Source organism: Mustela nigripes, chromosome 1 (genome assembly GCF_022355385.1).
Source record: "Mustela nigripes isolate SB6536 chromosome 1, MUSNIG.SB6536, whole genome shotgun sequence".
NCBI classification, from domain to species: domain Eukaryota; kingdom Metazoa; phylum Chordata; class Mammalia; order Carnivora; family Mustelidae; genus Mustela; species Mustela nigripes.
Genome location: NC_081557.1, coordinates 8,929,653 through 8,956,773, shown reverse-complemented (window position 1 = coordinate 8,956,773; position 27,121 = coordinate 8,929,653). Strand labels below are relative to the sequence as shown.

Genomic DNA, 27,121 nt, shown 5'->3' with positions numbered 1-27,121 from the left:
GTGATCTCTGCCTGTCAAATAAATTTTTTTAAAAAAAAGAAAAAGAAGAAGAAGAAGGGAGAGTGGGCAGAACCAGATTTGGCAATTGCACTATGGTTAGAGAATGTCTCTTCTTTTTATGTTTGCAGAAGCAATGAGTCGTGGCTAGGGTAATCTCCCACAGAGGTTGTTTCCAATCACCTAGGGCACTCCTACTGGTTGGGAGGGAGAGTTTTGGGACCTATAAGGCTCTTGCTAGATTGTCAAGGCCATCTTCCTCCAGGAAGTGTGGGAATGGGGGGTGGGAGTGTTGAAGCCACCATATAAATATATTACAATGAAGTTATAGTTACCCTGGGGCAGAGGTTGATGAGGAGAGTGTTAAAAGCCACAGAGAGGGAGCAAACCAGGAGACAATCTTGACTCCAGGAAACAAACTGAGGGTTGTGGAAGGAGAGGTGGGTGGAAGGATGGGGTACCTAGGTGATAGACATTAAGGAGGGCATGCATAAACAATGAATCTTGGAACATTGAAAAAATAAAATAAAGTTTTAAAAAAAAGAAAAGAAAAACCAAAAGTGGGGGGCATGTGATGTGATGAGCACTGGTTGTTATATGCAACTAATGAGTCATTGAATAGTACATCGTTTTTGGTGTACTATATGTTGGCTAATTTAAATTTTTAAAAAGCCACAGTCAGACTTCAAATGTGTCATCTATTTATCACCACCTTTGTCTCCAGCTCTTAACTAAGAGTCTGCTCTCAGAATCAGGTCCTGCATTATCAGTGTCTTAAATTGGGGAGGCTGTGTGATGCTATTTGTTGGACACAGTGAAAACTTATTTTTGACATTGGCTCATCCAACCAATTAAACGTTTAAAGCAAATTACTATTGAAAATAAAATTATAATTCAAAAGGCTACTTTGCATATTAGAATAATGTATCCTTTGGTTCATGCCACTAATCTAGTATCAGATAGTTGTTTTACTGGATAGAAATTAAACTCCTCCCATTGGAAGGACACCATGACAATGAGAATGGGGGTTATGCAGATACAGGTGATTGGTCCAAGTCCAAGAGGGTCAGAGCCTTAAGGGAACTCTCTAGGGCAGGTTGAAAAAAATGTTCAACAACAACAACAAAAACTAAGGGCACAGTGGTTTAAAGAATTTAGAGGTGGGTTCCTGGAAACTCAGAGGAGGGAGTAGCCTAGGGTTTCAGATCCTTCAGAGCACTCCCGGCTCTGAAGAACCAGACCAATTAAGTTTATCTTTCTGTTCTTTACAAAAGGTTAAGGGAAAAGACGATTAAAAGGGAAAGATTTGAATTTAAACAATTACAAGAATGAGAAATATTTCGAACAGAGGAAATATATTAGTGCGCACAGCGTTGGGGTTTTTTTTTTTCTTTTTTTTTTTTTTTTTTAAAGATTTATTTATTCGACAGAAAGAGACACAGGGAAAGCGGGAACACAAGCAAGGGGAGTGGGAGAGGGAGAAGCAGGCCTCCCGCTGAGCAGGGAGCCATATTCGAGGCTCAACCCCAGAACCCTGGAATTCAACGACTGAGCCACCCAGGCACCCAGTCTTTCAAATTTTCAGTTACAAAACCTTGGCACATCACGCATTTCGTCCCCAAAGCCAACACCCCAGCCTCATAAAGAGGAAGAGGAAGTTCCCCCTTCCTCCAAGAAGCTCGGGTGAGTGGAGGAGCGGCACAGGGAGACAGCCTGCTGGGGCAAGGCCGGAGCTGACACACCGGCAAAGGTGTGAGGTGTTGCTCGGCGGCCGGGACTTTACGGTAAATGAGCTGCGCGCCGGCCCCGCCCTCGTGCGCAAGCGCGGAGCCGTTGTCCGCGGAGCGGTTGCGAGCCCAGCGGTTTCCCGCACAGGCTCGCCCAGTCGCTGAACCGCGCAGGCTCGGAGGCCGGCTGGGCGGCTCGGCCCAGCCTGAATCCCCAGTGTCTACCTCCCGCGGCGTCCTCAGTAAGTCGAGGGTCCAGCCGGAACAACCGCCGGAGACCGGGAAGCACCCTGCCCGGTGGCGGGGGTCCAGGATGGGGTGGGGGCCGGGGGTGGGGGTGGGGGGCCGCCGACGAACTGGCACTGCCTGAGAATGTCAAGGCTAAGGGATTCCAGTGAGATGTGGCACATCTCTTTTTGGGGGGCGGGAGAGGGGGACCTGGACCTCTGCAACTCGGGGTATCCCCCAGAAATCCGTGTGCGTGGCACAGTATGTCCCCACACGGCCTGGACTGGACGATCCCAGGGAGTTGGATACTGTCACTGGCAAGTGTATGCGCAGTTCACACCGGAGCACCTTCCCCTGGTTCTGCAGCCCTCCCGGCCTGTTAGGGGCCTGTTGGATAGGGCCTGTCTTTCCCCACCAGGAATAATCCCGAAGCCAGAGTTTCCTCCCACTGAGGTCGTGATGAGGAGGTTGGAATTGGTGGTTACCCTCAGACCCTCAGACTCTTCTTCCTTGCCTGGCGTTCATGATTCCCAGCTGTCTCCCATCCCTAAACTCTGACAGCCCCAGAATGGCTTCTGAGGTCCTGCGAGATCCGGCTTTAGAGGATTTAGTAACTTTGCTTTGAAGCGGGATGACCCTCAGCAGCCTGGTATCCTTCCCAGAGGCTCCACCTGTGTCCCTAACTATCCCTACATGGTCCAGACTCCAGACCAATCTCAGGGCTCTTGGTTGCCTAGTCGGTGTGGTACCTGCCTTCAAATATCAAGGACTTACAGGCTTGGAAAAGGGGCCATCATCCTAGGGGAAACCCAAGACCAGAAAGAGCCCAGGAGTAGGGCTCAAGCTCTGTCTCTGTCCTCCAATCCCAGACCCTCGGTCTCAGGAAAAATTTTGTGGCTGTAAACCTGGCCTCCCTCCCGGGGTAGAAACTGGACCTAGTCTCCGGTGGAATCTCCTCCAGGAGATTATGCCCAGGGTAGTTTTCTTGGACCTGTTCGAAGTGACACTTCCATCTTCCTGATCCCTAGGATCCGTCAACATGAATCCCGTCATCGTGGTCCACGGTGGCGGGGCCAGCAGTATCTCTAAGGACCGGAAAGAGCGGGTGCGCCAGGGCATCATCAAAGCTGCCGAGGTGGGTTACAAAATCCTGACGGAGGGAGGGAGCGCAGTTGACGCTGTGGAAGGAGCTGTGGCGTTCCTGGAAGATCATCCTGAGTTCAATGCAGGTATGTTTGCGGTGCAGTTAGTAACTGATGCCAAGTGAGGTTAAGCTTTCCCCCGAAACAAATAGAATCTAAAGTGCCAATGAATCTAGTAAGCTTTTTGGTAAAATGTGCTAAAATATTTAATTTTTCTCTTTTTACGTGTTGACCAAATTGCTTTAAGAATTTTTAAATCCATCAGTTCACTTTTTTTAACTTGCTTCAGAGAATTCACATACTGAGACGCTTTTTTAGTAGATCTTTTCATGAGGGTGTGGGAATAGACTATATACTATAAAGCATACCCATATTGAGTTTTGAAAAATATATACATCTGTGTAACCACACCACAAGATTTAAAACATTGCCATCAGGGCACCTGGGTGGCTCAGTCGGTCAAGTGTCTGCCTTCCGCTCAGATCATGGCCCCAGGAACCCCGCATCCCGGGAGCCAATACTTCTCCCTCTCTCTCTGCCTGCTGCTCCCCCTGCCTGTGCACTCTCGCTTTTTCTCTCTCTCTGTCAAATAAATAAATAAAATCCTTTAAAAAAAAAATAAAAATAAAGCATTACCATCGTAACCTAGAATTTCCTTCATGCTGCTTTGCATTTAATCTGCCCTCATCCCCACTACCAGTTATCCACTGCTCTTCTGTCATTATAGATTAATTTGCCTTCTCCAGAATTCCATATAAATGGAATCATGCAGAGTGTAATCTTCTCTGTTTGGCTTCTTCTCTAAGTTGATCCCTTTCTAGTAATCATCGTAATTACTACAAGTATCTACTATGTATCAGCCAATGGTCTGAGAAATTTGCATGATTAACTCATTTAATCTGCATTATGAGTTAGATATAATTCTTATGCTCATTGATCTTAAAATAGAGAACCTAAAATCTAGGGATTAAAATACTGCTTGGGGGTGCCTGGGTGGCTCAGTGGGTTAAGCCGCTGCCTCCTCTCTCTCTCTCTCTGCCTGCCTCTCTGCCTACTTGTGATCTCTCTCTGTCAAATAAATAAATAAAATCTTTAAAAAAAAATACTGCTTGGGATGATACCACCCACCCAACATCTGTCAGAGAAAAGAATTTCAGGACATCTGAACCAATTAGTTATGAAATACTGAGTATTTGTTCCAGCCTCTCACGTCTGAGACAACAACAACACAAAACTTTTGACCTGTAACTTAAAGATCATAAACTTCAGGCAATAATATTTTCTGTGTAAGCTTTTAAAATTATTTTGGGGGATCATAGCTTGTTTTATTTTGTGCTATAAAATTAACAGTATTAAATGACTTATATTCTTAGAACATCGAGTGTCTTTTCTTAACAGATTAGTGCCTTTTTATTTTTGTATTCATTTTACGTTACTGGTCCCGGCATCAGAACCCTTGTTTTCTTGGCCTGTTTGTACATTGTCTCAATAAAACTTGCTCAATAAAGCACTCTTTAACACTTAAATGCAAGATTTCATAGTCAGCCTGAACATAGAATAAGGCATAAGTGCATTGTTATGGCTATGTTGGTTGAGTTGGAATTTACTAGATGCTCCCCCACCATTGTGACCTGCCTCCCCTGTTGCCAGCAGAGGGAGGGGCCTGCTGTTTCAAGGGAGTCTTGTTCAAGGACATGCCATTAGCAGTTGGGACCCTCTGGCTGACAAACACCCACTTATTCCCAAAGAACTTTGATTTGGAACAGGTCTCCTGGTCTGCCACTCTCTAAACTACTGGGATCAGTCATTTGCATGACCTGGGGAGTATTGATTCAGAACTGGAGTGGCTAGTTCTCATCTTTGCTCTATACCAGAGCCTGCCTTCTAAGTGACCCACTTCTTCTGTCCCAGGTGTCTACTATGCAGCACATTGAGGGAGAAGAGAGTAGAATCGTACAATCTGTAGCTTTTCTGGATTCTTCATTTAGCATAATGCGTTGGAGGGCCACCCATGTTGACAAGAGTATTAATAGTCCATCCGTGGGGCGCCTGGGTGGCTCAGTGGGTTAAAGCCTCTGCTTTCGGCTCAGGTCATGATCCTAGGGTCCTGGGATCAAGCCCCGCCTCGGGCTCTCTGCTCCGCAGGGAGCCTGCTTCCCTTCCTCTCTCTCTGCCTGCCTCTCTGCCTTACTTGTGATCTCTGTCTGTCAAATAAATAACAAAAATCTAAAAAAAAAAAAAAAAATAGTCCATCCGTTCCTACTGTTAAGTAGCATTCCATTGTATGAATATACTAATTCTTGGTCATTCACCAACCAGAAGACATGGCCAGTTGGGGGCCATTACAGATCACTAGAAACAATTGCATACAGGTTTTTGTGTAAACATAAGTTTTTCTTTCTCTTGGGTGAATACAAAGGTGTGGGATTGCTGGTTGTAGGGCAGGTGTGTATATCACTTTATTTGAAACTGCCGAACTGTCTTCCACAGTGACTCCCACTTTCCCTTCCCACCAGCAGTGTATGAAAGCTCTAGTTTCTCCACATCCTCACCAGCTCTTGGTGTTGTCAGTATTTGTGTTTTAGCCATTCTAACAGCTGTGTGGTGGGATCTCGTTCTAGTGTTAATTTGCATTTCCCTAACAGCAAATGTTTATTGTAATATCTTTTCAAGTATTTTGTCAATTTCGGTATTGTGATTTTATTTATTACTGAGTTTTAAGAATTCTTCATAAATTCTAGATGTTGGCCTTTTATCAGATATGTGATTTGCAAATAATTTCTTTCGGTCTGTGGCTTGTCTTTCTTTCTCTTAAGAGTGTCTTTCAATGCTTGACTTATTTCGCTAAGCATGATACGCTCTAGTTCCATCCATGTTGTCGCAAATGGCAAGATTTCATTTCTTTTGATGGCTGCATAGTATTCCATTGTGTATATATACCACATCTTCTTGATCCATTCATCTGTTGATGGACATCTAGGTTCTTTCCATAGTTTGGCTATTGTGGACATTGCTGCTATAAACATTCGGGTACACGTGCCCCTTTGGATCACTACGTTTGTATCTTTAGGGTAAATACCCAGTATCTCCCTGATTTGAGGAAGTGGTGATGCAACATGGGGGCTTAAGTGGGTAGGAGAAGAACAAATGAAACAAGATGGGATTGGGAGGGAGACAAACCATAAGTGACTCTTAATCTCACAAAACAAACTGAGGGTTGCTGGGGGGAGGGGGTTTGGGAGAAGGGGGTGGGATTATGGACATTGGGGAGGATATGTGCTTTGGTGAGTGCTGTGAAGTGTGTACCCCTGGTGATTCACAGACCTGTACCCCTGGGGATAAAAATATATGTTTATAAAAAATTAAAAATTAAAAAAAAAAAAAGAGTGTCTTTCAATGAACAGAAGTTCTTAACTTTGTAGGAGTCCAATTTTATAATGGACTGTGCTTTTTGTGTCATACCTTAAGACCTATCTGTCTATGCTGAGTGGCTCAGTCATGTAAGCATCTGCCTTCAGCTGATGTACTGGAATTGAGCCTCAAGTTGGGCTCCTTGCTCAATGGGGAGTCTGCTTCTGCCTCTGCTCATACTCTCTGTTTCTCTCTTTCGCTCTCTCTCTCTTTTTCTCTCTCTCTCAAATAAATGAAATCTTTTAAATATATATATATATTGATATCTATATCTATATATATCTCTGCCTAACGCAGGGTCACATATGTTTTCTTTTATGTGTTTTCTAGAAATTTTATAGTTTCGGGTTTTGTATTTACATCTCTGATCCATTGTTAATAATTTTTTGTATATGATGTGAGGTGTTTATCAAGGTTGTTTTTGCATAATTGTTCCAGCACCAATTATTGAAAAAGCAATTCTTTCTTCATGGAATGCCTTTCCACCTTTGTGAAAAATCACTTGACTTTGTTTATATGGGTCTATTTCTGGACTCTAATCCATTGGCCTATGTGTGTAACCTTTCACCAATACCACACTGTCTGGATGACTGTAGTTTTATATTAAGTCTTAAAATCAGGTAGTAAGAGTCCTGCAACTCTTGGTGCATATGTGGGTAATTGTTTCGGCTATCCTAGTCCCTTTGTCTTTCCCACCAATTTGAGAATCAGCATGTCAGTTTCTACCAAAAAAAGTCCTGCTAGGATTTTGACTAGGACTGATGTACTGATGTACTGATCTACTCTATAGATCAGTTTGGGCAAATTGAAATCTGAGCAGTACTGAGTCTTTCAATCCAGTACTTCCAAAGCATGGTATATACTTGCATTTGTCTAAATCTTTGATCTCTCTCATCAGTGTTTTGTGGTTTTTAGCATGCATATCTTATAAATATTTTGTTAGATTTATACTTAGTTATTTCATGTCTTTTGGTACTATTTTAAATGTTACTTTTTACGATTGTCGCCAGTATAAAAGTACAATTGATCTTTTTCATACTTGCCATCTGTAGATCTTCTTTGGTAAGGTGTCTGTTCAGGTCTTTGTCTCATTTTGTTGTTATTTTTTGTTTTTTGTTTTTCCTTCTTTATCTCATTTTTTAATCAGATTTTTTGTTTTCTTATTGTTGAGTTATAAGAGTTCTTTGTGTATTTTAAATAATAGTCCTCTATCAGATGTGTCTTTTAAGAATGCTTTTTCCTAGTCTCTGGCTTGTCTTCACATTCTCTTGACAGTGTCTTTCATATGGCAGAAATTTTTTGTTTTAATGACGTCTAGCATAACAATTTTTTTCTTTCACGGATCATGCCTTTGGTGTCGTATTTTAAAAGCCAATCCCAAGGTCATCTGGATTTTCTCCTATGTTATCTTCTAGGGGTTTTATAATTTCACATTTTACATTTAGGTGTGTGTTCCATTTTGAGTTAATTCTATGAAGAGGGTCTGATATGGGTTTAGATTTGGTTTTTTTGCCTATGGATATCCAATTGTTCCAGAACTGTTGTTGTAAAGACTTACCTTTGCTCCCCTGGATTGCCTTTGTCTGAAGATTCTGAACCCAATTCCAGTGCATGTGTAGGTTTTCCCACACCAAGCACTTTTCCTACACCAGCTGGGTATCCTATAATTTAGCTCATTTCTGACACTGTCCCCCTGGAGGTAACATCAGATTCCACAGGTGAGGGGGCCTCAGTGGCTCAATTGCTTAAGTGTCAGCTCAGGTCATGATTCCTGGGTGAGGGGATCAGGTCTGGCATCAGGCTCCCTGCTCAGCAGGGAGCCTGCTTCTTCCTCTGTCCCTCCCCTTCCCTGACTTATGTGCCCGTGCTCGCTCGCTCTCTCTCTCTCTCTCTCTCTCTCTCAAATAAATAAATAAATAAAATCTTAAAGGTGAAGGGCTCAGTCCCACAAGGCTACCCTCCACTTCAGATGCCAACTGTGAATCTAGGTTGTTCCTTGTGCTTCTGACCTACTGGCTGTAAATTAAGTAATTAATAAAGTCCTTTTTTTTTTTAAGATGTTACATTTATAGGGGCACCTGGATGGTACAGTCAGTTGGGCATCTAATCCTTGGTTTTGGCTGAGGGTCATGAGATCGAGCCCCACCTCAGGCTCCATGCTTAGCACAGAGTCTGCTTGTGTTTCTCTCTCCCTCTCCCTCTGCCTCTCCCCGCCTTGCTTGTGCTCTCTCATGCACATGAGTTCTCTCTCTAAAATTAATTAGTCTTGTTTTTTAAAGATTTTATTTATTGATTTGAGAATAAGAGAGAGTGTGCAAGAGAAAAAGCACAAGCAGGGGGTGCAGGAGAGGAAGGGAGAAACAGACTCCTCACCCAGCAGGGAGCCTGACATGGGGCTCCATCTCTGCACCATGAGATTGTGACCTGAGCTGAAGGCAGCCACTTAACCAACTGAGCAACCCAGGTGCCCCCAAAATAAATCTTTAAAAAAAAAAGAAAAGAAAAGATGTTGAATTAATTGGCATAAGAGTTATTTACAATGTAGTTTATTATTTTTTTGATGTCTGTAAGGTCTCTAGAGAGGTCCCATCTTTCATTCTTGATATTTGAATTTTTGTCTTTTTTTCTTGGTTGGTCTAGCTAGAGTTTATCAAGTTTGGTTTTTGGGGTTTTTTGGTTTTTTGTTTTCAGAAAAACAGTAGCTTTTGGTTTGGGGAGGGTTTTGTGGATTTTTTTTATTGTTTTTTTCTTTTACTATTTTTCTCTTCTGAATTTCATTGATTTATCTGTATTATTTCCTTTCTTCAACTTACTTTAGGAATAATTTACTATTATTTTTAGATCATTAATTTGAGACCAATCTTTTCTAATACAAGCATTTAATACTTTAAATTTTCCTCTAAGCCCTGCTTTGATTATATCCTATAAGTTTTCATATGTTGTCTTCTCATTTTCATTCTGTTCAGAACATGTTATAATTTCATTTGTGACTTCCACATTGAACAGTGGGTTATTTAAAAGTGGGATAATGTCCAAATATTTGTGGATTTGCCAAATATCTGTATGATTTTTATTTTAATTCTGTTAACAATCAAAGGACATACTCTGTGTTATTTACATTCTTTTGAACTTTGTAAGGTTTGAGTTTTGACCCAGAATATAGTGTCTCTTAGTATATATCCTACTTGCATTTAAAAATTTAGAATATATACTCTGCTATTGTTGTATGGAAGATTCTGTAAATCTCAGTAAGGTCAAGTTAGTTGATAGTGTTGTTCAGATCTTTTATCCCTTCATTTTCTGTCTATTTCTGTTGATTACTGAGAGAGGAGTGTTGAAGTCTTTCACTTTAATTGTGGATTTCTCTATTTCTCCTTTGACTTCTATCAGTTTTGCTTCATATGTTTAGAAGTTGTTGTTAGGTACATAGGCTGCTGTCTTTGTGTGAACTGACCCCTTTTATCAGTTCAAAGTGTCATTATTATTTAACATTCCTTGTTCTGAAGTCTACTTTGCTGGATGTTAATATAGCTTCTCCAGCTTTCATTTAATTCATTTTAGCATGGTATAACTTTTTCCATCCTTTTATTTTTAACCTATCTATATCTTTATGTTTAAAGTGGATTTCTTTTAGGTAGCACATAGTTGTAGCCTACCTTTTTATACAGTCTGACCATCTCTGCTTTTTATTGGGATGTTTATGCCATTTTCATTTAAGGTGATTATTGATATGGTCAGGTATTAATCTGTCATCTTGCTATTTGTCTTATATTTGTCCAATCCATTCATTGTTCCTTTTTTCTCTTTTTCTGTCATCTTTTGAGTTGAGTGTTGTTTATGATTCTGTCTTACCTCTTTTGTTGGCATAATAGCTAGACTTCTTTTTTTAGGGTTATTTTAGAGTTTATAGTATACGTCTCTCACTTGTCACAGTTTACCTTCAAGTCGTACTTCATACATAATGTCAGAACCTTGTAATGGCATACGTGTTTCCCCTTTCCTTGCCTTTGTGCTATTGCTGTCATAAATTTCACTTCTGTGTATGTTATAAATTGCCCAATATGTTGCTATTATTTTTGCCTTAAATAGTTTTATAGAGAGATATAGATATACACACACATATATATAGACATTTTTTTTGAGAGAGAGAGATTGAGCATGAGTAGAAGGGAAGGGCAAAGGGAGAGGGAAAAGGCAAGAATCTTAAGCAGAACTTGCCGAGTGTAGAGCCCTACGTGGGGTTTGAACTCACAACCCTGAGATCATGACCTGAGCTGAAATCAAGAGTTGGACGCTTAGCCAACTGAACCATCCAGGCACCCCTAAACATTTATATTTTAAAGATATTGTTAAAATGAAGGGAAAAAATATTTCTGCTTATCCATTTACCAGCCACTTCCTGTGCTTTTCCTTCCTTTGTGTGGCTTATGATTGCTGTCCACTGTCCTTTGCCTTCTTCCTGAGAGACTTCCTGTACATTTTTTGTAATGCACACCTGCTATTGGCCATTTCTTTCAGCTTTTATGTAACTGACAAAGACTTTGTTTTCAGTTTTTGAAAGATACTTTCACTGGTTATTGAACTTCCAACTTGACAGGCTTTTGTGCTTATGTGTGTGTGCGTTGTCATTGTTGTTTTTAATTTCAGGGCTTTAAAGACATTGCTCCACTATCTTCCAGGCTGCATCATTTCTGACAAGAAACATATTCTCATTCTCATTTCTTTTCCTCTCTTCCTAATGCTTCTCTCTGGCTACTTTTAAGATTTTCTGTCTCATTAGCACTAAGCTGTTGGATCAAGATGTCCTTGCATGTAATTTTCTTCATGTTTCTTTTGCTTGGAGTTTACTGAGCTTCTCAGATCTGTGAATTTGTAGTTTTAATCAAATGTGAAAATTTTTTCTTGGTTTTTCTTTAAACATTTTGTTGCCCCTCTGTCTCACCTCTCCTTTTAGAGATTCTAATTACACATAGATTGGGTTGCTTGAAATTGTCCCTGAGCTCAATGGTCCTCTGTTAATTTGAGGTTTTTTAATCCTTTTTTATTTTTCATTTTGGATGGTTTCTATTGCTGTGTCATCGTGTTCATTAGTCTTTCCTGCTGCAGTGTCTAACCTTGTTTTAATCCCATCCAGCGTACTTTCCACTTCAGATGTTTTTTTTTTTTCATTTCTAGAAGTTCTGTTTGGGTCCTTTTTATATTTTCCTGCATGTTCTGGTACATACAGAATATAGTTTTAACAGCTATTTTATTAACATCCTTGTCTACTTTCTATCATTATGTCATTTATGATCTGTTACTATTAAGGAATTGTCTATTATCTAATAGATAATTATCTAATAGATATCTATTATCTAATATATAATGTATCTATTATACATTATCTATTATGTCATTTATGATCTGTTACTATTAAGGTTTTTTTCCCCCTTCTCGTTATGGATCATATTTTCTTGCTTCTTTGTGTGCCTGGAAATTTCTTATTGCATGCCAAACATTGTGAATTTTATCTTATTAGGTACTGGGCAATTTTATAATCCTTTAAATATTCTTGAGCGTTGTTCTTATCCCATTTTACAGATGAGGAAACAGGCACAAAGAGGTTAAGCGTAGCTAGCCTTACAGCCATTATCTGGGCAAAAGCAGTTGGAGGAAGGATGCTGGTGGTAAAGAGAGCAGCATGCACAAGGGCACTGAGCAATGAGAACTCATGGTGCTTTCATGGAAACCTAATATCTCAGTAAAATGCAGCCAAGGAAGGGGGATACAGCTGGTAAAGGAGATCAGAAGCCAGATCGAGAAGGGCTTCATATTTTATATTTTGTAGGTCATGGGGTGCCGAGCTAGATGTGTGTTTCCAATTTTAGTATATGTGCTGCCGAAACGAGCACTAGATGTGTGTTTCCAAACCTATTTGTCTGGCAATGGAGTAGAGGATGAATTAAAGTCAGTGGCTTAAAGGAAACTTGGGAGCCATTTCTAAGTTCTGAATTCTTGCTTTTCAACTTCTCTTTGGTTTTAGGTTGTGGATCTGTCTTGAATGTAAATGGTGATGTTGAAATGGATGCCAGTATCATGAGTGGAAAAGACCTGTCTGCAGGAGCTGTGTCTGCAGTCCGCTGTATAGCAAATCCCATTAAACTTGCACGGCTTGTTATGGAAAAGGTATGTGACGAAAGCATCCTCTTCGTAAGAAATTATTACCGATGTACTTTAGCAACTAAAAGTTGTCTAACTGTAGGGAAATACTTGTGAGCACTGTCCTCCTAAAACCATATAAAAGAACAGAAGCAATGTTATTTAAATTTCTCAAATAAGCCGAGACTCACCGCTGTTGACTAGTGGAATTTGACTAGTAACCCCTTGTCCAGCAATTACTTTGTTTTCACGTTGTCTTCCTGTATTTTTTTAAGTCTTTTTCAACACGTATGACATAAGAGATACAAACTGAACAGACCAACTATTTAATAGCTTGTGTAAAATAAAGATGAATTATGTTCTCTAAACTTAAGATCGTACATGAATACCTTCCTAGTACCATTCCATCACTTTGGGAGTTTTTTAAAAATACAAGGTCTCAAGAGTGCCAGGCCCTGTTCAACATTCAGAAAAGCAAGCCAGTGGAATTTGCATCTTTGAGGCTTTGTACCCAGAGAGAAGTAATTATATCCACACAGTTGGAACGGTTAAAAAGATTTTAACTATTTCAAAAGACTAACCATGTTTCTGTTTCTTTCTGGCTCAAGACAACTCACTGCTTTCTGACTGACCAGGGCGCAGCAAAATTTGCAGCAGCCATGGGAGTTCCCACGATTCCTAAAGAGCAGCTGGTGACAGAGAGAAACATAAAACGTCTAGAAAAAGAGAAAAATGAGAAAGGTGCTCTGAAGCTAGGCTTCCAACAGTAAGTGTCACCTATGGCTCGCAGTTTGCGGACTTACTCAGATATATCAGACAAGGATCTGATTATCTACATTTCGTAGATAAGTCAGGAGTCACTTGGTAGTTTCCGTTTTTGTACAGAGCAATTGACACTATATCATGGAAAAACTGCTCTTTTGATTCTTACATTTAACCTCATTTATTAGTCCTATAATAGCAACTCAAATTCGGCCAAGAGTTCCTTCTCCAGTAGTAGAGTGCCTTATGTTATGGGATTAACTGCCGATGCCTCTTGATCAGTTTGTACCATAAGCAGACAAAACAAGCTGTCTGGGATCTCGTGTACCCTCTGAAGTTACTTGAGTGTGCTGCCCTAGTGCAGAGAAATCCATACAGTTCGTAGAAGTTTGAATTAATCATTTGTTCTGAATTGCGGTTTTCTGTGTTACAGATTTTAGAAGCCCAAAATAAAAGCCCCCTTATTCAAAGCAAAATTTGAAAAATAAAATTGGAATATGGGCTAGGAGTTTATAGTGGGATATAATTATTAACTCTGCACACTCCTTCTAAGATCTGTCATTTTGAACCAGCAGTATACTTTAATATTACCTAGGGAGCTTTTTCAAAATACACATGCCTGGTCCCCTTCCCTGAAGAATTTAATAGATTTGAGGTGAAGAGGCCAGGCAGATGTATCAGGAGAAAGTTTCCCAGGTAGTTCTGATGTGTCCCCAGATTAAGAATCTGTTTTACAAAATCAGCCATGTACTGGTAGCTTTTGATAACCTTACCAAGTGTGTAGGCTAGAGTCACAGGAATGGGGCTGCTTTATCGATGGTTCTTGGGTGTTTTACCAGATGTTACCACATCACTTTCCAGAAATTATGCAACAGCTCACATCTCTACCAGCCAGTATTCCCCTTAGATATAAGCGAGAGGGCCCCCGTCCTGGGTCCTGCGCTTCAGAGGAACACCACCCCCATCACAAATATACAAAACAGTTGGCTTATTACCGACACCTGGGGCACCTCTGTCACTCAGCAGTGGCATAGCATGACCCTTAACCCTCACCATCCACTCTTGTGATTAATACCACCCAGCCCCCAGGGAAATGCTTCTCTGCATCTCTTGCTCTATGTCTTGAAAGCGAAGGCCACCTAAATCTAAAGATTTATGGATTGTGCCACTGCTGGTACCGGAAATGGACACTGCTTCGGAGTGGGGGGAAGAATTGAATAGCAGAAGGACTTAGGTAAGAGGAAAAGACAAGACAAATTAATAACTTGTCAAATAAATTCTTATATAACAAAGTAATTGTTTCCCAGTAGTGCCAAGTATCCATTTTCTTGCCTCCTTACATGTTCTATGCTATGGTTCTGGTGAGATTCATGGATTAGTACAATATCTGCAAGACTTGCATAGGAGGACAGATGCCCATGAGTCTAAAATATGTACATGCGTAGGTCTAGACCAGCACTGTCCAACAGGAAGACGAAATGCATTTGCAATTTAAAATATTTCTAGTGGCCACAGTAAAAAAGTAAAAAGAAACAGGTATGGGGCACCTGGGTGGCTCAGTCAGTTAAACATCTGACTCTTGATTTTGGCTCAGGTCATGATCCCAAGGTCATGAGATCAAGCCCCACATCAGGCTCCACACTCAGCGCTGGTCTGCTTGAGATTCTCTCCCACTGCTCCTCCCCACCCCACCTCACACTCTCTCTGTCTCTAACAAAAAAAAATAATAATAATAATAATACACAGATGAAATTAATATATTTATCCCAATATAACCAAAATATTTTCATTTCAGCATGTAATCAATATAAGAAATTATTTGAGATATTTTACAGTCTTCTTTCACACTAAATCTTCAGAAATCTGACCCATGTGCTAGGCTTGCAGCACACCTCCCCACCTCACCCTGGGGGCTGCCCACACTTCCAGTGGCCAGTGGTGCGGGTAGCTCATGCCAGCCACATTGGACAGTGTGGGTCTAGACAGAACCTGCCTGAAGAACCAGCTCTATGTTGGCAACTAAATGGACATTGTATGTTAGCTATGATTTTATTTGTAAAAATATGTTAAAATTTTTAGCTTTTAAGGAATTTTAAAATGTTATATTCACTAATTATAATTCATGTTTTATCTGTACTATTAATAGGTAATTCGGTATATTTTAGTAAAAAGCCTAACTTTTTGAATTTATATCTGCAATTCATTTGTATTTACTCAGTTATATTTGCTGTTCATTTTTGATGAAAATAATCCTAATTTTGTACACTTTCAAGACAATTACATCTTTTTAATCCCTAGATTATTGAAAAATGCATGTTAAGTCAAGATTTTGATAGAAAAAGAATATAAAAGTGAACAAAACAAAACAAAAAACTGAGAGGTAAAAAGGAAAATAATCTTCCAGGATACAGTCCACATTCATTTTAAAAAGGAACGTAGTAAAGAGGCGTCTTTCAGGATGGTCCACCTAAGGTTCACAAGCAGGACATTCCAAATTCTTGGTCCAGTGAAGATTTAATTACCTTTTGGAACGGTGGAAATTATTAAGAATATTATTCTTGCCACATCCTCAGTTTGTACAGTTCCAATGAAATCCCAGCGGTTCTCCGTCCTTTACTGCAGGAAGAGCTAATTGCTCATCACAAAGAATCACACACCAAAAGGACATGTGCAAGCAGTAGGATTGGGCAGTAGGATAGAGGAAAAAGAAAAAGACCATCTGAAACAAGGATGTAATGTTCTTGAAAGAATAATACAGTGTGCCCGATATTTAGCCATGGCAGTCCGTCATCAGCACTGTGTTTACAAAACACAGTGGAACATTTCTAGGCTTAATAAAAATTATTTCAGAATTCAATAATACATGTAATTAAGACAAAAAATAATAAAACCGACGATCGCTATCTAGGATAGAGAATTCAGACATTAATTTACTGGGTGATAAGCGAGAGAGGAAATCAAATACCTAAAATGTTTTAACAAAATATTCAGTTCAACTGGAAGGTACCATGGTCAGAAGACACGTCAAGCAACTAACATTTATTGAATGTATTGCTGTGTCACCCTGAGAAGAAAAACAAGTCTAACTCACCTGCTTTTTGGAAGTAGACATTTTGGATTTAGAGAAGAAGTGGGGAGAACTTTCCATCTTAGGCATCAATTTAAAAGACCCATCAAAGGTCATGTGGCACCTGGGTAGCTCAGTCGATTAAGTGACTAACTCTTGATTTTGATGCAGGTCATGATCTCAGGGCTGTAAGATCAAGCCCCGCATCAGGCTCCACACTCAGTGCAGAGTCTGCTTGAGATCCTCCCTCTACCTCTCCCCTTTACCCATCTGCACATGCTCACTTTCTCTAAAATAAAGCTTTAAAAAAGTAAAAGACTGTCAAAGGCAAGCCTGGGATAATGGAGTGAACATGGTTGGTAAATAAAAGATAGATAAACATGAAGTTTAGCCAAGAGCCCAGAAGTCTTTGATGTAATGTGTAGGCTCACAGTTTGAAACTACTTCTAGGAGGTGTGCCCCCAGTGTGCACCAGCGCTGACGTGGTGGACAGGAGAAGGTCCAACATAGGTTTCTCTAGACAGGCCCAAAATGGAACGGCGTGCTCAAACTCCTATCTGACCTTGGAACAAATCTCTGACAGATGGTGGCAATGACCAACTCAGTTCTGTTAAAGTAATTACATTGAATTTAGATTTTAAAATTCCATGAAATCACAGAAGATTCTCAAAGAGTAAATTACGGACTTAGTAAAATTAATTTTGTTGCTACCTACAGTCACTTAATATGAACTCTTAATTTCTATTGATAAGCTTAATAAAAGCTTTAAAATATTTTTGGCTATTTCACTTTTAAAAAGATTGAAAACATATCATAAATATATTATTGAATATATATTATTGAATATATATTATTAAAATAAGTTTAGAGAAAAACAAAATCACACTGCATGGAAAATATGCAAGAAGAATACATTCCAGGGGCTCCTGGGTGGCTCAGTCTGTTACTTAAGTGTGTCCAACTCTTGATTTCAGCTCAGGTCATGATTCAGGGCCATGAGATCAAGCCCCAGGCTTCCGCACTGGGTGTGGCGCCTGATTGGGATTCTCTTTCCCTCTCCCTCTCTGCCTCCCAGCCACTTGAGCACTCTGCACTCTCTAAAAAGAGAAGAAGGAAGAAGAAGAAGAATAGCATTCCGTAAAATAAAAGGAACCTGAAAGAAGTCAACAAAAATCCTTGCCTACCTTGAAGGAGAAGATTCACGTTCAAATAATCCCCAAATCAGCTCCCATAGAGGCTATCCTTCTGTCTGTTGTGTATCAAGAGTGTACTGCCACTTGAAGAGAGACTTGGCCAAAAACAACACAGCTGCTACTTTCAGTCTTATAATACACTGGCAGTGAAATGTGAAAGAGCTGCATGGATCTAGGTGCCGCTGAAGAGATGGTATAAATGACTACATGTATGATCAAATTATGAAATAGTGTCTTCTGTTACAGAAATGTATCCTGCATGCCTGGTAGCATTTGAGCTGGTAATGTTCAAATCAGGAGTTCCTTTCCAAATCTGAGGATTGCGTTAAGAATTTTGTTGCGCATCCCAGTTGCTGCTGCCTCAGCAGAGGGAAGCTTCTCCAAATTAAAAACCTGCAAAGAACTACACAGACTCAAAAAAGATCTGTCTTATGTGGCAGTTTGTCAAGAGAATGCATGTTGTACAGACATACTATTATAAGAACTTACTGCTTCCTGAAATGAAAGCAGGAAAATCAACCTCATGGAGTAAACACTTAATAATTTATAGGGTGTGTGTGTGTGTGTCCCACTCATCCAGCCATCAATAGCTGATCAACAAAAGACCCAGATGGGCACAATAATAATTACATTAAGTCATTATTGGTAGTTTGTCCACTTTTGGTCATGTAAAAACCATGGCTTTACAATATTTTTGAAGACATATGCACCACACTAAGATAAAAGAACATATCTACAGCTTCTAAAAAGTGAACAGATGGTGTAATGGCTACCGTTTGTACCTTGTAGCCCACACCTTATGAATGTTAGGGGTGCGCCTGCCACCAGCAGAGTCTGGGGGTGTCCCCTGCATGAGGAGGGTAACACTGTCACTTTAAGTTGTATCCCCTATCAACACATGTGAGCTTTTGGCCTTTGTTGGTGGGCCATTTGTTTCTATGGATTTGCCTATTTTTGTCCTATGATCATTTTTTTCTCTTTCACTGTTAGGTCCCTTCTTCTCAGTCTTAAGGCTGTCTACTCTGTTTAAAAAAAAAAAAAAAAAATCCAAATCTGTTATCTTTAGTCTTACTTTTGCTTTGCTTATGGTATTTTTGCCATACACAAGTTGTTAATTTTTTGTAATCAAATACACAGTCCACCTCTCTCATATAGTTTGTAGGACTAGAAACATAGAAGGTATTTCCTACCCTGAGATGTCTGTAGTCCCCTAGACTTTCCTGAATAATTCTGTTTTATGTTTTATATTCAGGCCTTGAACTCTCTGGAGTTGATTTTTGTGAATGCAGGAAGACAGGGTTCCTGTTTTCTTTCTAGCAGACTGCCAAATTTCTCTTTGTAGCCCCCTGAATGCCAGCCCACACCCAGCTGCAATTTGCTCCCTCCGTGTGATTGCCCAATAGGTACCTCAAGCTTGTGTCCACAACTGAGCCCAGCATTTCCCCCACCTAACCTTGCTCCCCATGCACTGTGAACCAACAGACACCAAAAAACCTATTCCTAATAGTCTGCATTTCAGTGAATGGTTTCTGTACCCTTTTGGTTCTGGAAGCCAAAGCCTTAGAGCCATCCCTAATCTCTTTCTTACCCAGTACACCCGCAAAGTCCGTCAGCTCTGCCTTCAGTGTCCTAAGCCAAGCCCACTTCTCTGTGTCCCAGGGGCACCCTAATGAGGCCAATGACCCTTCAAGCCTCCTGACAGTCTCTAGTTCCACTCTGGTCTCCCTCAGTCCACACACAATTGCCAGAGTAATTATTCTAAGAGAAACTTTTCGTATATGTACAGCCTACCTCTGGAAGTGCACAAGTCTTACATCACCTCTGATGACTTTTCACAGTGGACCCATATAACCAGCCTCCAGGTGGGGAAACAGATCATCACCCGATGCCCTCCCCACCCCTCACCCCCCAACCCCACCATGCTCCCTTCCATTCCCAGTCCTGCTCTAAAGGCAGCCACTTACCTGGCTTCTAACACTGTAGACGGCCATTGCCAGTTTTTGAACTTGATTTAAGTGCAACCATATAGTATGTACTTTATTTGGGCCTTCTTTCCTCATTGTATTTCTGAGACCCTTCCATGTGGCACATCCACAGTAGCTCATTCTCATGGCCATAGAGGATTCTGTTCCATGCCTACATCTCAGCCCACCCCCTCTGCCTTTGCTGGACATTTACATCACTTTCAGGTTTCTGTTACTACAAACAGTCCTGCTGTGAACATTTTGCTGTATATTTTTTGGTGAATGGAGCTCCACATTTATGTTGGGAGAATGCAGAAATGTGGGAGTGTGATTGCCAAGTCAGCGTTGGTAGATTGTGCCAGATGGTTTTCCAAAGAGTTGACCCAGTTTATGTTTCTAGCAGTAGTGACTGAGCGTTCCAGTTCTGCATATCCTGACCCACACCTGCTACTGGGTAGCAGTCTTCATTTTTAGCCATCCTGATGGATGGGTGTAGTGGTAAAGAATGATATTTTTAAAACTGAACTCATCTTGTGACACATCTCGGCTCAGGTTTGGCAATGTCTTCTCATCTCACTCAGGGCCTATGTGTAGGAGGACCCTATAATTTAGTGTTCAGATCAGAACTTGACTTTGAGAGTGAAGGGGGAACTGTTACACAGGGATAAATCAGGACCGTTCTGGGTCACCAGGGTACAGTCACCCCACCCATCAGAGCCTCCATGGTCTGGCTGCTGGCCATTCCCTGAGGCCCCCTATCCTCTGTCCCTCACTTTATTCACTGCAACCACAGTGACCTCCAAATTCCATGAGTTTCACAACCATGTTCCAGCTTCAGGAGCATCCTCCCCAGCAAGCCTGGGGATTGCCCTCACCTCCTTCAGAGAGGCCCTGCATAAAGCCCTCTCCACACTGCTGGAGTCATCATTTTTACTGTTGTTCCATAAAAAATTTTTTATCACCCTGTTGGCCTCTGCCCCCAAATGCAAGCTGCACAGGAGAAGGGACTTTGTCCGTTCACTTCACTGCCATGCCCAGCACTTACTACATGCCTCAAATATAGTTCATTATAGAATCTGGGTGGTGGGTATTATAGCTGTTGTTCAGTTTCTTCCAATTCTTTTTACGTGAAATGTATAATACGTTACAGAAAACAGTCGCGTATTACATCTTTACAGCAAGCCCTGTGACACAGGCAAAGTGGGGTGTGACAGGCAGCATCAGCATTACCTGGGAGGCTCTGAGAAATGGAAGGTCTTGGGTCCCCCGTACTCACCAATTCAGGATCTCGGGGTGGGCCCAGGGATCCAAGGGATTTTTATGCACACAACATTTGAGATGCACTCAATTGTTTTTACCCCTGTTTTATAGGAGGGGAAAATGAGACACAGAAAAGAAAACTTAGTAATTAAGTCACACGGCTAGAGGACGGTGGTGCTGGGATGGGATGTGCTCTCAAGGCTGAGATCTAAAGGAATGTCTAGCAAACTATCTGACCTGCAGAATAAAAAGCTAACGTGAGCCGTAAATGTTGGAATCAAAGCGTGTCCCGTTTGCCCTTAGCACCTAACGTGGGAACTTAAGGGCCGTTCAGCTACAATGTTAACTTGTGATGGTGTGTCTCGTCTCAGTCTGTCACTTTTTTCTTTATTCTTGGCAGAGACTTGGGAACAGTGGGGGCCGTCGCCTTGGACTGCAAAGGAAACGTAGCCTACGCAACCTCGACGGGTGGCATCGTTAATAAAATGGTCGGCCGGGTTGGGGACACTCCATGCGTAGGTAGGCTTCCTGGCTGGCTGCTGCCCCGCCCCTTCTGCTACCGTCCACTGGTCTCTCTTCCCTCCCCGCCTCTTCCGGCCGCTCCGGCATTTCCGGGAGTGCGGGGGTGGGGGTAGGGGGCACCTGTATCTAGCAAGGGAGGGCTTCTCCGAGGCTGGTGGCTCTGGGGACGACGTGGGGAGGCTCAGGTGGCCCCTAGCAAGCCCCCAAGGGCCTCTTTCTTCTCTCTAGCTCCAGGTTCAGACTCTGCGGTCCTAGTCCGGAAGAGTTACATACACAAAGCCTCTTTGAGCCCAGGCATGGGCTCAAATTAACACACTGAGAAAAAGCTGAGAATTTAGGTTGATTTCATACCACTAGATTTGAGTGGTATGGAAGTGACGTAGTGCTGCTACAAATGGAAGTGTTTGCGTTGACATTGAAGTACATCCTCTAGTTCCCCGGGCGTGGGTCCGTGGCCTGGCTGGGAGTGGCGGAATGGGCTCTGAGGAGGAGAAGGAGCCTTCCTGGAGGAGCTGCTCCCTGAGAGCCCAGGCCAACCCCTCCCCCCCACCACCACCACCACTGATTTCAGGGTCATTACCTGGCCATTTCTACTCCACCTTTGCATCTCAAGGTCACCGCTACTGACCTTCCTTCATACTTTGGCACTCTGGGATTTAGCATTTAGGTAGCATTAGATTTGATACGTGTTTGAATTTCTTCACTGTTGCTGCTCAGTTAGAACCAGTCCACCTTTTTTGAGCAGGATCCGGAGGTTATGCTGACAATGACATTGGTGCCATTTCAACAACGGGGCACGGGGAGAGCATCCTGAAAGTGAATCTGGCCAGACTGACTCTCTTCCACGTAGAACAAGGTACATAGAGCAAGTTCATATGGTCTGAAGACAAGTGAATGGAAGCGCTTTATAAATAGGCTGTGAAGTATCTGAAACCCTTTCCCATTTGCTTTAGATGTTCCTTTCAGGTTGTTAACACTACTTTGACTTCTTCCCACCTTGTGTTAGGATCTGGAAAGAAGTGCACTTAGACTGCTGTCATGTTGGGCATCTCAGGGGCAGTAGAGAGACTTTGAGTCTGGGTGTGGAAGAGAAGGCAGCTCCACTTAGGCTGATGCTAAGTTCCATCTCCATGCAAAGAGGGCCTCTGTGGTGAGGACCCTTCTTTGAAGCATTCAAATAGAAATCATTTGCCCGGGGCACCTGGGTGGCTCAGTAGGTTAAGCCTTTGCCTTTGGCTCGGGTCGTGATCCCAGGGTCCTGCATCGGGCTCTCTGCTCAGCAGGGAGCCTGCTTCTTCCTCTCTCTCTCTCTCTACCTGCCTCTCTGCCTACTTGTGATTCCTGTCTGTCAAATAAATAAATAAAAATCTTAAAAAAAATAAATTCTATTTTTAAAAAAAGAAAGAAAAAGAAATCATTTGCCCAAAACCTTTTGTTAACTCATTTGGGTTTTCAAACTGCAACTGATTCTCCCACCAGATTCCTTTCATTACAATGCGTGTTGTTTCTCAACCTTTCCTTGTTTTCAGGAAAGACCTTGGAAGAGGCAGCCGACATGTCGTTGGGTTATATGAAGTCAAAGCTGAAGGGTTTAGGCGGTGTCATCTTGGTCAGCAAAGCAGGAGACTGGGCGGTAAAGTGGACCTCCACCTCCATGCCCTGGGCAGCTGCCAAGGATGGCAAGCTGCACTCTGGAATCGATCTCCATGAGACCAGTGTCGCTGATCTGCCCTAGGGCCCCGAAGATTGTATTGTGGAAGCTAGCTTGGAGGGAGAGGCCGGTTTCCTGGTGTGGAGACTTGGCTTAATCAATTAGATCTAGAAATGGAAAATTCTGCAGTCTGTCACTCGTTTTGTCGCCTTGATCAATGAGTATCTGAGTGTTTGGTTGAGGGGCGGATCGGGAAGTGCCAAGAGAAACGCCCCACTAAGGTCAAAGTAAGACCAGTGTAGATGACCACGTCTTGAGTCTTTCTTATGAATTGTCCCCAGTATCTTAGATTAGAAAGGAGAAACGACATGATCTGAGCAGAACAGCAGCCACCTCAGTGCAGGGAGTTCCATATGGGATCAGAAGACCCGCCGCAGGGACAGAACGGCAGGCTCAAAAGTTGGGGGGAGGCCAACACCTCCCAGGGCTGTCTTGGTTGCAGAGTTCATGTTAAGTCAGAAGAATATCAGGGAAAAGAACCCATGAGAGGAGAAGCTGATTTTTCTTTCTAAGAAGGTTCATTTCTCCTCTGACTTACTAATGTAGACATGTTTCTAGATCCTTTAAAAGTAGCCTCTGGTAACCCATAGCCCCCAGTCTGGAGGTGAAGGGTGTAACGGAGACTCTGCGGGGCTCCTGCAGGTCTCGTGGGCTCCCAGGTGAGTCTGCTAGCCTAGCATTTCCCACCAGCCTCTGCCTGCTGCAGGCCCTCCTGGTGCTCGTGCTGAGGAAGGGGGCTCATGAGCTCTCTCTCAGCCGCTGCTCTAACCAGAGCCCATGGGGATGCCCCTCGACCTACTGCATTCCCTCGCTGTCCAGGGCCGTGGGCCCCCACGTGACTGCAGGTGCCGCGTGTTCAGCATGGTCAGCGTGACAGAAAACATAATTTCCTTGGCGGAAACTGTTCCTACCCATCTCTCTTTACACTGGAAATGATATTTCTGCTGTGACGGTTTTTTAGTCTGTCAGGTCTTACCTTCTCTCTGGAAAGAAATTGCTTAACTTTAAATTCCATGTGCTACTAATAAAATATATTTTGAAAGAATAACAGTGTGGTTAGGAGTCACTGTTGACAAAGACCAGAGTGTCCACAAGCTCCTGTTGTTTCAGTCAGTTCAGACGGGCGTACTAACTCCAGAGGACTTTCGAGTGGAGGGTGGTGTGGGGGTGTCCATACGTCCTGCCCCATGGAGTAGATTGGACAGTTTTTCAGAGAAATGGAGCTTTTTCTTGGTGGGTTAAAAGAGAAACCAGACCACCGTTTGCAAGGATCAGCAGGGAAAATGGTCAATGTTCTCGAAGTTTACCCAACAGCCAGCCCCTTCCTGATCCCTACCCATGACCTTCCCAGGCTGGCCGTCCGCTCTGAGCTACGGACAAGGAGGTGGCACTCAGGGGCCCAGCTGAGTCTGAATCCTGACTGTCCCCACCATTTGGGTGACCCTGGGCAAGTTAACTTCTAGGAATGTTTTCATCTGTGGAATGGATTGCCATAAAGACTAAACGAGATTAAAGGAAAACTGCTCCGAGTTTATCTTAAGGATCCTCTGGACAGATGGAGAAACTGTGGCTGGGCCCACAAGGGACTGGGTGTATTTCTATCCTTGAAAACCTCAAAATGTTGGGGCACCTGGGTGGCTCAGTCGGTTAAGCGTCCAACTCAGGGTCATGAGCTCAAACCACACTCAGCAGGGAGTCGGCTTGAGATTCTCTTTCTCCCTCTCCCTCTGCCCCCTTCGGCGCTCGCCCGCTCTCTCTCTCTCTCTCTCTCTCTAAATTAAAGAAAAAGAGGGGGAAAAAACCTCAAAAATACAACCACTTCCCTGTAGAAATAAGTATTATGTTAGGGCTGTATTCGTTTGCTAGGGCTGTGCCAAGAACGAACACCACGGACATGGGCTTCAGCAATGGCCAGTTACGTTCTCACAGCTCTGGAGGCTGGAAGCCACGGTGTCTCCTGAGGCCTCTCCTTGGCTGGCCGATGGCCGCCTTCTCACTGGGTCCTCACGTGGTCTTTACACACGTCTGTAGCCAACTTCCCTCTTCTGATGGGGTCACCGGTCCGACTGGGTGAGGGCTCACCCTAGCGGCCCCATTAACTCGACCCCCTCTTCCAAGGCCCTGTCTCCAAATACGGTCACGTGTGGAAGTGACTTTCACATACCAGTTAGGACTTTCACATACCAGTTTTGAGGGGATACAATTCAGCCCGAAAAGGAGGCAAAGCAGGATGACATGAGAGGTTGGGGAAGGAGAAATGGAAGAAGGTGGGCGTCACTCAGAGGATAAGGGGCGGGGGCGGGGGGGGGGCTGAGGCAGGAGGAAGCCCAGCTGAAGCTTCTCGTGCTGTGCCCATCACTTCCACCATTCCGAAGGAAAGCAACTCTAGTTGTCAAAGACCGCTGGAGGCTCTGGGGGCCTCTGACCTCTTGGGCCGGGCGCCCCAGTTAGGGAAGGGTATGTATGTCAGCCCCCTGTACAGCCCAAGGCGTGGACTGTTGCCCTCGGACCATGGTTCACCTCCACTAGCCTGGAAAATCCCTCAGCAGAGATCTCGTATAGGGGTTTTGTCCCGCACATTCTCCCCGGGGCCAGATGCTGTGGGAAAGAGGAGACTCTTGTCACCATTTCTGCACCACAAGAGGGCAGCAAACCATAAAACGTCCAGCGTTGCCCGGGGCACACAAGGGAGACCAACTGATTTTTTTTTTTTTAATTTTTTATTTCTTTTCAGCGCAACAGTATTCATTGTTTTTGCGCCGCACCCAGTGCTCCATGCATCCATGCCCTCTCTAATACCCACCACCTGGTTCCCCGAACATTCCACCCCCCACCCCTTCAAACCCCTCAGATGGTTTTTCAGAGTCCATAGTCTCTCATGGTTCACCTCCCCTTCCAATTTACCCCAACTCCCTTGTCCTCTGCATCTCCCCATGTCCTCCATGCTATTTGTTATGCTCCACAAATAAGTGAAACCATATGATAATTGACTCTCTCTGCTTGACTTATTTCACTCAGCATCATCTCTGACCAACCGATCTTTGATTGCATCAGTATAACCTAGTCAGAAAATTTGGGACGAAAAGAGGGCTCCTGTCCCTGACCTTCATTTTCATCCAAACACTACAGTTTATTTTAGAGCAGCATTGTCCAGTGACCCATCAAGATCAATCATGTCTCTGACTCTTAAACCACATCTCTGACTCTTAAAACAACAGAAGCACATTCCACACCTGACGCCCGATGCCAGCGACCCCCGGGTGAGCACACTCAGACAGCCCCAGCCTCTGCCCTCGGTTGCTCCTTCCAGCCAGGAAGACTCTCTTTGGACTAAACTTGCTAAAATGGTGAGGTGAGAAGGAGCACAAGAGGGGCCCAGAGTCCAGAGCGGGCGTCTGCTCCAGCAGATGCCCTGGTCAGCAGTGGGCTGGAAGGAGCCTTAACCTCGTAGCTATGGCACAATAATTGTTTTTTTTTTTTTTCCCAAATGACATCCTTCCCGAACGTGTTCCTTTCTGGCATGAGAGATTACAGACTCTGAGTGCGAAGGAAGGTAGAATGAGACGTGTGCTTTGGTCCTTGTCGGGATTCCTCTCATTCGAAGTGGGTGGTGTTCGGAGAAGTTGGCAGGAGACATGGCCCTTCAGCCCCACACCTGCCCTGTGGTCCTCGGGCAGCCTCGATCTTGGCATAGACCAGCACTGCTTTCAGACTTCATACCAACCAGGGAGTAAGGAGGTGCCCAGAGAAGCTGGTCCAGCTTGGAGAAACCCAGGCGTCCTCCTCCTCCTCCCTGTGTAGCTCCCCAAGGCCATAGGGGCCAGACTGAAGGACGGAGGCGCACCAGGCCCGGGAAAGGGGTTAGGAGATCTGGGCCTGGACCACAGGTAGGCTTGGGGCCGGGAGTGGAGGTGGGTGCCCAGAGTGGTCCCAACCAGGGTGCGGGCTCCATTCAGTGGGCAAGTGCCTTTCTCCCATACCCTACCTCACTTCCATCCA

At 43.2% G+C, this 27,121-nt stretch overlaps 1 protein-coding gene across 2 annotated transcripts; it reads left to right on the top strand.

The window, feature by feature from the left end:
• Positions 1-1,654: 1,654 nt before the first annotated feature.
• Positions 1,655-24,162, top strand: ASRGL1 (asparaginase and isoaspartyl peptidase 1). Of its 2 annotated transcripts, none has more exons than XM_059404136.1 (7): positions 1,655-1,781; positions 2,981-3,181; positions 12,528-12,670; positions 13,252-13,409; positions 21,290-21,408; positions 22,157-22,267; positions 22,941-24,162. In XM_059404136.1, the coding sequence occupies exons 2-7, from the start codon at positions 2,992-2,994 to the stop codon at positions 23,144-23,146; spliced, it is 927 nt and encodes a 308-aa protein (XP_059260119.1). In that variant the 5' UTR covers positions 1,655-1,781; positions 2,981-2,991; the 3' UTR covers positions 23,147-24,162. The 2 variants fall into 2 exon arrangements, with proteins under 2 accessions (XP_059260119.1, XP_059260107.1); XM_059404124.1 differs by lacking the exon at positions 1,655-1,781 and adding an exon at positions 1,812-1,966.
• The last annotated feature ends 2,959 nt before the right edge of the window (positions 24,163-27,121 follow it).

Coding starts and splice junctions, on each gene's coding strand:
- ASRGL1 (XM_059404136.1), top strand. CDS start 2,992: ATGAATCCCGTCATCGTGGTCCACGGTGGCGGGGCCAGCAGTATCTCT. Junction 3,182..12,527: donor TCATCCTGAGTTCAATGCAG/GTATGTTTGCGG, acceptor CTTTGGTTTTAG/GTTGTGGATCTGTCTTGAAT. Junction 13,410..21,289: donor CTGAAGCTAGGCTTCCAACA/GTAAGTGTCACC, acceptor TATTCTTGGCAG/AGACTTGGGAACAGTGGGGG.